Source organism: Orycteropus afer, unplaced genomic scaffold, assembly GCF_000298275.1.
Source record: "Orycteropus afer afer isolate SDZICR_OR568_19922 unplaced genomic scaffold, OryAfe1.0 scaffold00060, whole genome shotgun sequence".
In the NCBI taxonomy this organism is placed as follows: domain Eukaryota; kingdom Metazoa; phylum Chordata; class Mammalia; order Tubulidentata; family Orycteropodidae; genus Orycteropus; species Orycteropus afer.
Window position 1 is genome coordinate 4,642,773 of NW_006921647.1, and position 13,603 is coordinate 4,656,375.

General features: G+C 35.3%; 1 protein-coding gene across 1 annotated transcript in view; it reads right to left on the reverse strand.

Annotated features, from left to right (window-relative positions):
- RAB2A (RAB2A, member RAS oncogene family) overlaps positions 1 to 13,603 on the reverse strand; it is a 92,883-nt gene that overhangs the window by 47,712 nt on the left and 31,568 nt on the right. Inside the window, exons 2-4 of the mRNA XM_007939477.2 lie at positions 12,010 to 12,077; positions 4,595 to 4,677; positions 4,065 to 4,157 (exon numbers count right to left, since the gene is read on the reverse strand). Coding sequence (XP_007937668.2) covers positions 4,065 to 4,157; positions 4,595 to 4,677; positions 12,010 to 12,057 — 224 coding nt within the window. The 5' untranslated portion in view covers positions 12,058 to 12,077. The remainder of the gene's footprint in view (positions 1 to 4,064; positions 4,158 to 4,594; positions 4,678 to 12,009; positions 12,078 to 13,603) is intronic.

Consider the following 13,603-nt stretch of genomic DNA (forward strand, 5'->3'; position numbering starts at 1 on the left):
CACCAGCCACTCCTCGGAAGGAAGATGGGGCAATCTACTTCCATAGTGATACTGCCTCAGAAACCCAAGGAGGGGTCGCTATGAGTCGGGTTCAACTCGATGGCATTAATAACAACATGCTAGTATTTTAGGTCAAAGTTTACAGAGCAAATTAAGGTTCCTCTTTAACAGTTTTTATACAAATTGTTCGATAATATTGATTGTAATTTTTACAATTTGTGTCAACATTCTCATTATTTCCATTCTGTTTGTTCTGTTTCCATGGATCTAGCTTTCTTTCCTTGCCTTGACTAATGTTTATGGATTGAATTTTCTCCCTACAGTATGTATCAATTTGGTTAGGCCATGATTGTCAGTGTTTGGCAGTTATATAATGATATAATCATCCCCAAGATGTAATCTGATGTTTTGATCTGATATGTGATGTGTAGTTAATCCTGACTTCTACATGTAAATGAGGCAAGGTTACAGTGGAAGGTACCACCCTTACTCAGGTTGGTCTGATCTGATGTAAGGGGAGTTTCTCTGGGATATGGCCAGCATCACCTTTTATCTCACAAGAGATAAAAGGAGAAGCCAGTAGAGAGGGACCTCACTACCTCAAAGAAAGAAGAGCTGGAAGTGAAGCATATCCTTCTGACCTTGGTTCCCTATGCAGAGAACCTCCTAGACCCAGGGAAGACTGATACCAGATGCACGGAGATCTCCAAGGGATGCCAGGCCCACAGATGTTGAAAGGAGACAAGGACCTTCCCTTAGAGCTGACAGGAGAGAAAGCCTTCCCCTAGAATTCATACTTTTAGCCTCATAAACTTTGAGAATAAATTTGCTTCTTAAAGCCATCCATTTGTGATATTTTTGTTATGGCAGCACTAGATAATTACGACACCTTTTCATCTTTACTTCTAGGTAAATGTGAATGGTTTGGTCTCATGTAGATAATTGCTTAATGGAGCATGTTACTCATGGGTGATACAATTTATTTTATAAGCCAATCTATTATTCTGCTGAGAGGGGACCTACAGAAATAACTTCAAATCCAAGTTCAAAGGTTATGTTAGGGTAATAGTCTCATCAGTTTCTCTAGTCTCTAGTCCAGTTAGTCTGGCCTCTTTTTTTAAAGAAATCTGAGTTTTGTTTCACATTTTTTCCCATTAATATCTGGGACCTTCTACTGTGTCCCTGGTCAGAACTCTCATTCATTCTTTGCGTATCATACCCTCTCCTATTTTCCCTTTCTCCTAGTTTCTTCCTTAAAACTTCCTTCCACACCTAATTATAATAGTCATCTATCTACCATTATTGGAAACACTTCTTATATACATAAACACTATCCTTTGCTTTTCTTTTTCACATTTGGGCTACAAGCTCCTCATGATCAGCAACCAAATTTAAGCCACCAATTCAGCAAGAACAAAAACACTAGACATAGTTATAGTACAAGATCAATAGCTATTTTTTTCACTTCTCTAAATAATTACAAGATATCTAAAAATATCTAAAAGGGTTAAACTTTAGTGATTTTTTGAGGTTTTATAGTTGCCACCCACTATGTTTCAGACACAGGAAAAAACTGGTAAGATAAAAGAACTTCAAAATTATCTTTTTTCTCCAGATAGTCTTGTCTTATTTCAGATATCACCACTGAGTGGTACCAAAAATATTTCTGAAGTAGAAAGACTACATTGTCCCTCTAGTAGCCTTAATCTTAAAAGGTTTAATGCGATGATGTTAAATGAGGAAAAAACACCCAAGACAGACCTTGAGTGAATACCAAAATGATGATACTCCTGGTTACAAAGAAGTAATCTGGAGTTGGCTTTTACCATGGTAATATCACTTTTGGAATATTTTCTTTTTCTACACTATAATGTTATTTGGTAGTTTATTGATTTATAGAGCTTTACTGAGGTAAAACGGACATACAGGAAACTGCAAATTAATAAAGTACAAAATTTGACCTGTGAAACCATCACCCCAAAAAGTTTCCTCACTTCCCATTGTAATCAATCTCTTCATCCCCCTCTACCACAGGCAACCACTTATCTGTCATTACAGATTAGTCTTCATTTTTTAGAATTTTATATAAATGTAATCATACAGCATGTCTTCTTTTTTTTTTATTTTTCTACTCCGCATAATTATTTTGAGATTTATCCATTTTGTTTTGTGTATCAGTAATTAATTTTTCTTTATTGCTGAGCAGTATTCAGTGATTTCACAATCTATTATTCCATTAATGGACAGTTGTTTTTTTCAAGTGTTTAGTTACATAAAATAAAGACAAAATAAATAAAATTGAGACAAACATTCATGTACAATTCTTTGTGTGAACGTATCTCTAGTAATTACCTAGGAGTGAAATGGGTTAAGTTGTACCACAGACGTGTTTAAATTTTAAGGAACTAGCAAATTGTTTTCCAAACGAAGATGTATCATTTTACATTCCAACCAGCAATATACGAGTTTCTGTTCCTCCACATCCTTGCCAACACTTGATATAATTAATCTTTTCAATTTATGCTGTTTTAGTGAGTGCATTAGTATAACCATTGTGATTGTTACCTTCACTTCCCCCATTATTAATGATGTATTTTTAAATATTTTAATGTGCTTATCTGCCATCTGTAAATCTTTAGTGAAGTACTAGTTTGAGAACTGTCACCTATTTTTAAAAACTGGGTTGTTCTCTTATTAATGACTTGTAACAACTGTTCATATACTCTAGATATAAATCTTTTGTCAGATACATGTTTTGCAAATATTCCTCTCCTAGTCTGTAGCTTTACTTTTCATTTTTGTTAACTTTTTAATTGTGGTAAAATATATACAACATAAAATTTGTCATTTTAGGCATTATTAAGTGTACAGCCTAATGGCATTACTTCTCTTTTTTCCCATGGTCAATATTTATTTGTCTTCTCAAATATTAGCTTTCTTTTTCATTGATTTTTCTCCATTATTTTTCTACTTCATTAATTTCTATGCTTTTTATTATCACCATTTTGCTTATTTTGAGTTTAATTTGCTCTTATCTTTCTAATTTCTTAAGGTGGAAGCTTAGGTTACTGATTTAAAACTTCTAACTATTATAAAGGAGCTCTGGTAGCATAGTGCCTAAAGACACCTGACTGCTAATCAGAAGGCTGGCTGTTCAAACCCACCAGCCACTCCTCGGAAGGAAGATGGGGCACTCTACTTCTGTAGTGATACTGCCTCGGAAACCCAAGGAGGGGTCGCTATGAGTCGGGTCCAACTCGATGGCACATAAGAACAACATCTATTATAAATGTCTAGTGCTATTATCTTCCCCGTAAGTACTGCCTTAGCTGCATCCCACAAATTTTGAAAGACTTGTAGACACAGAAATTAACTTGTCAAAATGTATACTAATACAAGTATTTCCTGTCCACAGAAATGCAAACTGTGCCCAGTGGAATACAGTTATCATTCTGTGTATATTGATCAGCTTTAGATCCATCTATAAATTCATTTCAACATTCCTTACATAATTTTAAGTACTCTGAGTTCTCCTTTAAACCAGCTGTAGTATCTTAATGGAACCTTTATTAATTAATGAGATAAATAAAAGACACAGATATATGCTTAAAACTACTGCGATAAATAACAGTGTTTCAGGACTTTAAGTAGAAATACATCTGACTGATCTTCATACTGTATTAATTCACAGAATGAACATTAAGCCATGAAAAAGGAGAATATGTTTCTAAGCTCTGTATAGATACTTACTTCTAATGCAAATATTTAAAATAACTGGATAATATTTAAGTCACCTTTCCTTCATATAAATCAATGACCAGGTAAAACTCTTTCATTTTTTGTTAAAGTACAGTTCTGAAAAAGAAACCATTATAGGAATCCCAACAATTATTATCTGTATTTTAAGAAACTTAAAAATAAATATATTAGAATTTTGAAAATTTTGTAATTTAAGAATCAGTAATGTACATTTACACATTTGAGTAAGAAAAACAGTAAAATAAACAGTAATCCACATTCTTCATCATTAATACGCTATAAATGCTAAGTCTCAATCTTTTTACCTTTTATTTCCAATGAGCATAATGACCATGTTGGAATTGGAATGCTGGCGGGCATCTTCTAACCAGGTTGTCAAGTGGTTGAATGTATCTCTCCTAAACATAAATAATAATTTAATTACTATTTAAAAAGTATTTCCCATAAAGGGGATATATGAATGGTATATAAATTCCATTAAAGCCAGATCTACTTAGGTAATGAGAAACAGCTCTCAAGTACAATACCTGGGTCTAGATCTCACTGATTGCATTTCAATTTACAAATTAAATGTAATATCACTCTAGAAAATTCTAATGTATAAATAATAATAATACAAAACTGATAAATTTTAGGTTGCTTATTCATACAAGAAATAGAATGTAGTTGTAGATTCCTGTAGTAAATTTAAATTAGATTCAAGAAATCCAAGTTTTAAAGGCAAACATCTAGAGAGAGCATAAAGGGCAAAGCTATATATTCAGTACTGGTAATCATATTTACTTAGAAAAATCTCTATATTAAACACTGAAATGAAATATTTCCAGGTTCTCACCTTGTAATATCATACACTAGTAAAGCACCTGCCGCACCTCTGTAATATGACCTTGTGATGGAGCGAAACGACTCTTGCCCTGCCTGTTAAGAAAGAAAAAGTGGAGAATTTTCCTTTAGTAAACTGACCTCTACATTTTTCAAAGTATTCATATGAAGAAAATAGGGAGGGAAAGAGTATATAAAGGAAAAGAAAAAAACTTAGTATCACCAGCTTTATGAAAAAGTTACATAATACCACTACTGCTCAAGTCAACCAGACATACATGCAGACACCAGCCCCCTCTACCCTCAAGAAACAAGACCTCTTAAACCCTTTTTGGCAATCCCTGACAACCCAATTTACTGACTGGCTTCACAATACATGAATCATTATTAGAGGACAGAATGGACTCCTAGCAACTAAGCTCTGAAGACAAATTTGAAAGGACGCAAATAACCCAGAGCTTCACATTTGAATTCAATAACCCACTCCCTGGGGCAGCTGTTGACACTTGAATAAATAAAGCCCATTGTAAATAAATGATGAATGACATCTTTACGCCCACCATCTGCTGGCATAAAGGTTGTTGGAAGGCCAAGGATGCAGATTTTATCAGTTATATCATAAACCGCAGTTAGCTTTCAATAGTCATCAGATGGAATTCTTTGAGTAATCATTTTATTATGAGGAACAGAAAATAGTCCTGAATTTAATTTATATAATTTGCCCTCTACACTTAATCAATTTTCTCCATATTTTATATATTTTGCTTGTCAAAAGGCAACAGGATGGAAAAATCATCTTCACATGCACTTCTGAAATAGACACCAGAAATTATGCAAAAAGTTTTTTTTTTTTTTTTAAAAAAAGAAAGGCTGATGAGGGATATGACTATTGCCTCTGAATTTAAGGCTGAGGAGTTGCTACCAACTTTTCATTTTAGCCACTTTTCTACATTTGGGGGAAAAAATAAGCAGACAAATAAAATTAAAAAATAAAATGTTTAACATTTTTTTAATTCAAATTCTACCAACTTCTTTAAGAACATGTTTCCATGTTCCAAATTCTGATCTTCCAGTGTGAATATCAAGCCTTTTCCACCCTCAGAATGTATATCCAGGCCACTTATACTCTGCCCAATACTAGTACTCAACACTTTATAATTCCTTGTTCTTGTATATCCTCCCACTATAATCTCCACTGCTAGCACTGGACATGGCACACAGCAGGCACACGGAGAAAGTGTGCTGAGTGAATGAATTCAAATGTCTGAGTCATATGCGCAAAATGGTCACTACTGTATCCCATCTAAAGAGTGGGCATGGGTAAATTCTAACATGCTAAGATTCAGTGAAAAAACTTCTCCAACACAGAAACTAACAATTAGAGCTTCTCATGGTAACTCAAGAGCAACTCTGGCACTTTCGTCTGATGCTAAAATGAGATTGAAAAATTCATCAATAAAAGTAGTATTTAAAAAAGCCAACTCATTCTACACAGTTTGAGGTTAAAAAACTATAATAGTTGGAAACGTAAAATTTTAAAATATTTTCATATATATTTATTGAGGCATACCTTTCAAATGCAAGTCCAAGATGTAAGCATTATGGGAGTTGTTATATTTTTTTAATTGCTTAGTGTTTTAGCTACCTCTTGTGCTGCTCTAACAAAAATAGCATAAATGGACAGCCTGAACCATCCAAGGATTTATTCTTACGGTTTTGGAGGCTAGAAGTCCAAGTTTAAAGTGCGAGCTCTAGGGGCTGGGTGAAAGCCCCTCAACCTTGGGCTTCAGCTCTGCCTCCTGCTCCTGGCGCACTGAAGCTAGAGGCATCTCTTCACTCAAGCAGCTGCTGGCTGCTGAGGCTAACAAGCCCAAAGTCAACAATTAAAATGGCACAGTCTCAATATTACTAAACAACATGGCAGGCCACTAGTTCAAGTCCAGAGACAGTCCAAGATCAGCAGGAAACAAGGCAAGCTGCTGAATGAAGACTTGGCTACACGCAGGTGTCGAGAGTGCCAAAAGTTGCAGAGGCCTTTCTCAAAGCTGCTTCTTATACACTGGAAGTAGACCACATCCTTAAGGCAGCTACTCAGCTGCTTGCGGCAGATTCCACCATGGAGCTGATTGCCCGTCTCATCATGGAGAATAACTACAACCAGCTGCCCAGCCACTCAAAGCGAGGCCCAGCAAGCTGACACATAACCTTAACTACCAAACTTAGCACGGCAAAACTAAAGACTAGATTGTTAAGTGAGTCATTTCACTGTGAATCATATTCACTGTGAATCACACATACCAAGAACAGATTCTGTAGTAAGTAACACAAAAAAATAGGGGACTGAAGGTAGTGAGTTCTCTGTGGTTGGGAAAAAATGAGAGTTGGAAAAGTGCTTGAAGACTGCACTGAAAGTAAGCTAGCTTACTCTTTGGAGACAAATTATCGCTAGTATTTACACATTGTTTAAATATGCCAGCTACTATTCTGAATGCTTTACATGCATAATGTGAAATCCCCTCAATAATTCTATGGTCATAGAAATTATTCTTATTTCCTATTTCATAGGTGAAGATACAAACAAACAATCAGAAAAGTTAAATAACTTGCCCAAAATGGTTTATTAGTTCAAAATAAAAATCAGGTTTAGAGCTCTTCTATCTTCCATGCCTAAACACTGAGCAAAATAGAAAAGTTCTATTAGATAAACTCTTATGACAATCTTGCTGGGACACTCTGTTGAATCAAATAAAATAAATACACTGCTAAAAAAAAAATACCACTACAGGATTTAAAACTTCTGTTTACAGCCCAGACATGATATAGTAACACAATAAAAGGGACAACAAACTTAGGAAAAGAACAAAAGTACACATTTATATACTATTCCTATTTCTCCCAAATTGTTTTGCAAACAAACATGTTCTCATATGGAAATAACTTTGTACTAAATTCAGTGAATCTGGATTTTGCTCTTTATTACAAAATTAAACAAAAACCCAAACAAATAAAAAACCACAAGTTCCAAATGAAGAGTATGAATGTAGCTATGCATCATAAAATCTGATTACTTTGTAAATAAGCAAAGAACAGTATTCAGAATAGTTTTCAAGTTCTTGAGACTTGACTTGTATGAAAAACATCACTCTGGGCTCAGTCTCTTGGTAATGGGACTGGTGGCCTTGAAATCAATCTTGCCCAGTTAAGTATTTTATTATGGCTTCTTTATAATAAATGGCTAAACAACAGCAAGCAATAGTACAAAGCCTGCCCAATGGTTAACTATCTAGACTTTTAAAAGTATTTTAGTATAAACCTGTTCACACTCTGGTTAATCTATACTGTTTTAAGTTAAAAAGAATGTCATCCTAGGAAATAGATATTATGTTTGATCTTCTTCACCATACGGTACCGGTTTAAAGGGGTTTTAGAACCTTGAAATTAAGCAGAATGCAGAATTCTTTGTAGTCTGGAGTTCCTAATAAAAACTGGTGTTGTCATTTAGTCAGTTCTAACTCATGGAGACCCCAGGTATACAGAATAGATCCATAGGGTTTTCAAGACTGTGACTTCTCCAAAGTAGACGGCCAGGTCTTACATCCAAGGCATCTCTGAGTGGGTGTGAACCACTGACCTTACAGTTAACAGTCTAGCGCTTAACCATTTACACCACTGAGGGACTGCTGAGTAGCTAAGGGTGTAAAAAATGCATTTAATATGAATGGCTAACTAAACAGCACCAGAGAACCAACCAACCCAGGGTAGAGGTGGTAAAAGTAGACAGACCATGAGCTTTTGATGGCTCATAACATACAGCCATTTGTTTGATTTTTGTAGAAAAGATATCCAAGTATGCAAAGAGTAGACTAAGTTTGCCTTGTGGGCATACTCATTATACTCAGAGTCATGGATCTCTCATCATTTACCTAAGAAACTGGGTCACCCAGTCCTGAAAGTCAAAGGACTGGGGTTCCATTCAGTCTCAGATTTGCTGCTGCCAGACTCTGTAACTTGGAGCCATTCCTTTACCTTCTTTGTGTCTCAATCTGCTGATTTTAAAGTAAGTTGCCTCAGAGTCCCTTTCAGCTCCAAAATGCCAAGATTTGGGGAACTGGGCATGAGGAAATGGATTAACAAAGAGTCATTGAAGGGTAGGACTATTCATTTCCCAAAGTAAGGCATCTTTGCAATCTGCAAGGGGATTTTTCATTGCAAGCCTCAGTCTCAGAAATGTGTTATGCAAATCAAAGTCCACCTGAAACAAAACAGCTACCACTTTCACAGTTCTTTCAATTACTTAATCTTCACTAACCCTCAAGTTCTTACTCTGTAAAATCAGGAACTATCAGTCCCTCCCTCACAGGGTTGGGAGAAAGATTCCAGAACACATACGTAATATACTTAGAACTGTGCCTGGCTTCACTTGTGATAAGCCCTCCAGAAATGGCACCTGCTGCATCTCTTATGACTCAACAACATGGAAGGGTTGCTGTCATTTTGCCTTCAAGTGGGCTCTGCTAAAGACAGAGAGAGACCCAGTATGCTTTCTCTAACAATATGTGCACACACACCACTTAAATGAGTTGGGGTGAAGGGGCCAGCATAATACCTGGCTTATAGTGATTCCCCAAACAATGTGCTATTGGTATGAGTCTTACCATTAATTAAACATGAGGCACTGAAGGTAGTGAGTTCTCTGTGGTTTGGGAAAAAAATGAGAGTTGGAAAAGTGTTTGAAGACTGCACTAAGAGCAAGCTGGCTTACTCTTTGGAGACAAATTATCACTAGTATTTACACATCAGAGAAGTTAAATGACTTGCCAGAAGTCTCACTATGAACTAATATTAGAACTCACACTATTCTAATTGAAGGCATTTGTGCATCAGTGGTTTGTTTCTGTTTGGTTCTCTCCCATCACTATGATGTACCACAGTTAGTGTTAACTATTAATATCCATTGAAGGATATTGGTTTATTTTTTTTCTATTATGAATAAAACTACTAATAACACAACCAAAAATATCAGAGTCACGGAACATTTGTACAGAAGCCTTACAGACTTTCATTTCCCATGTGATGATTATGAAATTTATTATGATTCTTTGCCTCATAACTTTAAAAGTTACTTCCAACTGTCAGATAAAGAGTCCCTGAACTACTTTCCCTATTTCTGTCAACAGTATCAATTTTTATAGTAAGCAGGCTGGAAACTGGCATCAATCTTAACTCCTCCCTCTCTCCTCTTTACACATACTAAGTTACTGGTAGAAACTTGCTCAATATCCTTAATTAAAGTCCTAGACTATTGGAAATCAAATCTCTACTTATCTCTCTAGAATTTTATCTTCTTAGTCAATAAAAATCTATTTTCATCTACTTATATTTTGCCTTTAATCCCACTTCTGTGCCTCTGCTTGACTCCTTGTCTGAAAAACTATTTTTCCTTTTTCTCATCTACCCAAATTCTAATCCCTCTGAGGGCCAGCCAGTTCAAGCCCTAATTCTTTCACAAAGCTTGGAAGCTTATGTAACACAGCCCATAGTTAGCCTTTTCTCCTCACAATCCCACAAACACTTTCATGTGGTCATTTGGTTCTAATGCTATTGATAAGATCAAATGAACACTGCTTAAATGCTGTTTTTCCCCCCTTTAGTTCCCCTTGAGGGACAGACTAACTTAACAACACGGAAGAATACTTACAGTACACATTCATATGTTATCCTGATTGATTCCAAAGAGCCAATAAAGTTTAAGAATTAAGACCCTTTACTTAGCGTCAGTCATTTAGCTAACAAAACCTCAGCTACAAGAACCTAAAAGAAAAAAAAATTTCTAAATAGTCACATAAGATGTCACAGTGCGTAAGTGTTAAATCTCAGGTATTTAATTTACTAAATAGATTCAGTTTATAACCAAGACCTGTGATCAAGTGCTATCAGGGAGGAAAATGCTTTAGAATCTACCCGTATGAACAAGACCTGTTTTGAATGTCAGTAAGATGAATAAACTTCCACAGTCATTCTTAGGGTATCTTACTGTCCACTGCAGGGATGGTGCAAGTTTAGTGAAAGTCAGTCTAGATTATTTTATTCTGGGCCTTTATATCCTGAAAGAACAGCAGATGTTCTTTCCAAAAACTTGAGGATATTTTGAAAAAGAGACTTTAAGAAGATATGACGGCCAACTGCTGAGTCTTTTAATGCTGTCATTTAAAAGAAATTAGAGACCACCAGTGGAAGGTAAGCATTAGAGCCTAAGTACAATAAAATGGCTAAGATAGTTTCTTGTCCCTGTAGTGCTCAAACAGGCTTCCTTGAAATAATTAAATGCCAATCCTCTAAGACAGTGGCTCTCAAAGTGTAATCCCAAGATTCCAAAAGTCCTCAAGTTTTTTCAAGCGTTCAAAAGGTCCCCTTCATTTCCTGTTAAATATCTGTGTAAATCTGGATATTTTCCCATATACTTCAAACAAAGCAATATATTGCAAGACTCATTCTACAAGACATGAGAATCCAGTCATCTTCTATTAAGCAGACAGTAAAGATTTTAGAAAGTGTTAACATAATGCCATTCCTTTGACTCAACTTTTACTGTGGAAAAATTAACTTTCATAAAAATCACATTACTTCTCCTAACATGTAACACTTATTGTAATTTTAAGATGAATTAGTAACTGAATATTCAATTTTCATTTCTCAATTCAATGAATTCATTTTCAATTTCTAATATGATAAACATTGATGCCATAAGCCACATAAACAAAACTCTTTGAGGGGCCTTGAAAGTATGAAGCAGTTCATGGACAAAAAAGTTTGAGGAAAAACTGCCTTAAGACATTCACTGTATATAAAAATTTCTCTTTTATTTATCTAAGATGGGAGGAGAGAGAAAATAGGTACTCAAATCATTTTCTGTGCTCTGTGGTTCAGATGAGAAACCACTATTAGAAGTTATACAGCATGGCAGGCAATGGGCACTCAATGAACAATGAGTGAGAGAATGAGAACACTGGATTAGGGTAAGGTGTCTTCTAAGGGCTCGGAATAAACCAAACTTTTAAAATAAATTAATAAGCTATAAAACAACAAGTTAAGTTAATGTACTGACATGCAAATTATTTTTCTTACAGATACAGTTTCTAGATCTTTTTGTTTAGAGCACAGTGCCTGAGTATTCATGTAGTCATGTTCACCCACAGCCAACACCTGTGGATGGTCACCCATATCCAATACCTACCTATGGTAGGTATAACTGCTGAAAACACTGCAAGAAAAACAATGTCCTCTAGTATTTCATGGCTGTAGGTATGGTAATATCTAATTACCCATGATAACAGACATAAAAATAATATTAAAATAAAACAAACATACCATGTTCTTTTATAAAAACAATTTTATTGAGGCCATACAATGTACTTTTGCCATACTTACCGTATCCCATATCTGAAGTTTTATCTGTTTTCCATCAATTGTTATCATTCGCGCACCGAACTCTACACCTGAATAGAACAGAAAATAATTTTTACACGAACTGGTGAGGATGTACCTCACATTTAAGAATTAAAAAAAAAGGATGCCTATTCCCAGAAACCAATTATAACAAACATAGCTCCTATCATTAAGGTAGAGTTAGCTAATAAGGTAAGGACATAATTAAAACACCAAGGTATTCAAGTCTGGCATAGTCAATACCAGGAAATCAACTGTGGTGTTCATGTTCATCATGCTCAGTGATACAGAAACAACTACAGAAATAGATTCAAGAGCTAACTTATTATTGTTAAAATTTCGTTAAAACTATGCTAACATGATGATATAAAACAACTAAAAAGGGCACCTGAATTTCAGAATTACATCTTGTTTTCAGCATGGGTTATCTGCCCATTAGAAAACCTGCTTATATTTTGTTGAATAAATGTACATACAGAAATAAATGATTTTATATAGATAGGAACATACTATAAATGCTGATCTGCAATTAGCTTTCTCATTAATGTCACAAACATTATTTATTCCATTATGAGGAACATCATTCCATGTCAATAAATACACAAAATTATACCATTATAAAGCACAATTTTCCTTTATTTATATATAAACACATATACACATAAACACACAAACATATATATATATATAGTTGTTGTTATGTTGAGTTGGGCCCGAGTCACAGCGACCCCTCCTTGGGTTTTAGAGGTGGTATCACTATGGAATTAGATTGCCCAACCTTCCTTCCAAGGAGTGGCTGGTGGGTTTGAACTGCCAGCCTTCTGGTTAGTGGTCAAGTGCCTTAGGCACTATGCTACCAGAGCTCCTGTATGTGTGTGTTTGTGTGTGTGTGTATATGGTATAAATTTATATTGAAATTTACTAAACTGGTATCTGTTGCTATGAATTTTTGTTGCTTCCAAATTTTCACTAAATAGTGAATAAAGAAATGAAGTTTCTGCATATATTTTTCAATTCAGGATTATGATTTTAGGGAAATTACAGAAAGCAGGATTGCAGGTCAAAGGGAATACAAACTTACACTTATGTGTTTACTTTTTTTTTTTTCACTTGCTATTAGGAGCTCTGGTGGCATAGTGCCTAAGCACTTGACTGCTAAGCAGAAGGCTGGCAGTTCAAACCCACCAGCAACTCCTTGGAAGGAAGACTGGGCAATCTACTTTCGTAGTGACAACTGCCTCAGAAACCCAAGGAGGGGTCGCTGAGTCAGATACGACTCTCCGCGGCAGTAGTTTTATTTATTTATTTATTTAAAAAGATCTCTGTCTTCAAGTACTCATGCAATCATCAAATTGGAAGGAGGAGAAAAAAGATAAATTCAGCAAATAGGTGTGAAGATAACTGTAGACAAAGTCTATCCTAATACCAAACCATTACTACCCGCTGTGTGTTTTATCAGTATTGATCAGAGTCAGGATGAAAAGAAGACACATATGGTCTCCAGAAACCAGACATTATCCTGACAGAAAAACAATTTCTAAGTGCCCAAGCAACCTGATCAGTATTAGAATTCCCT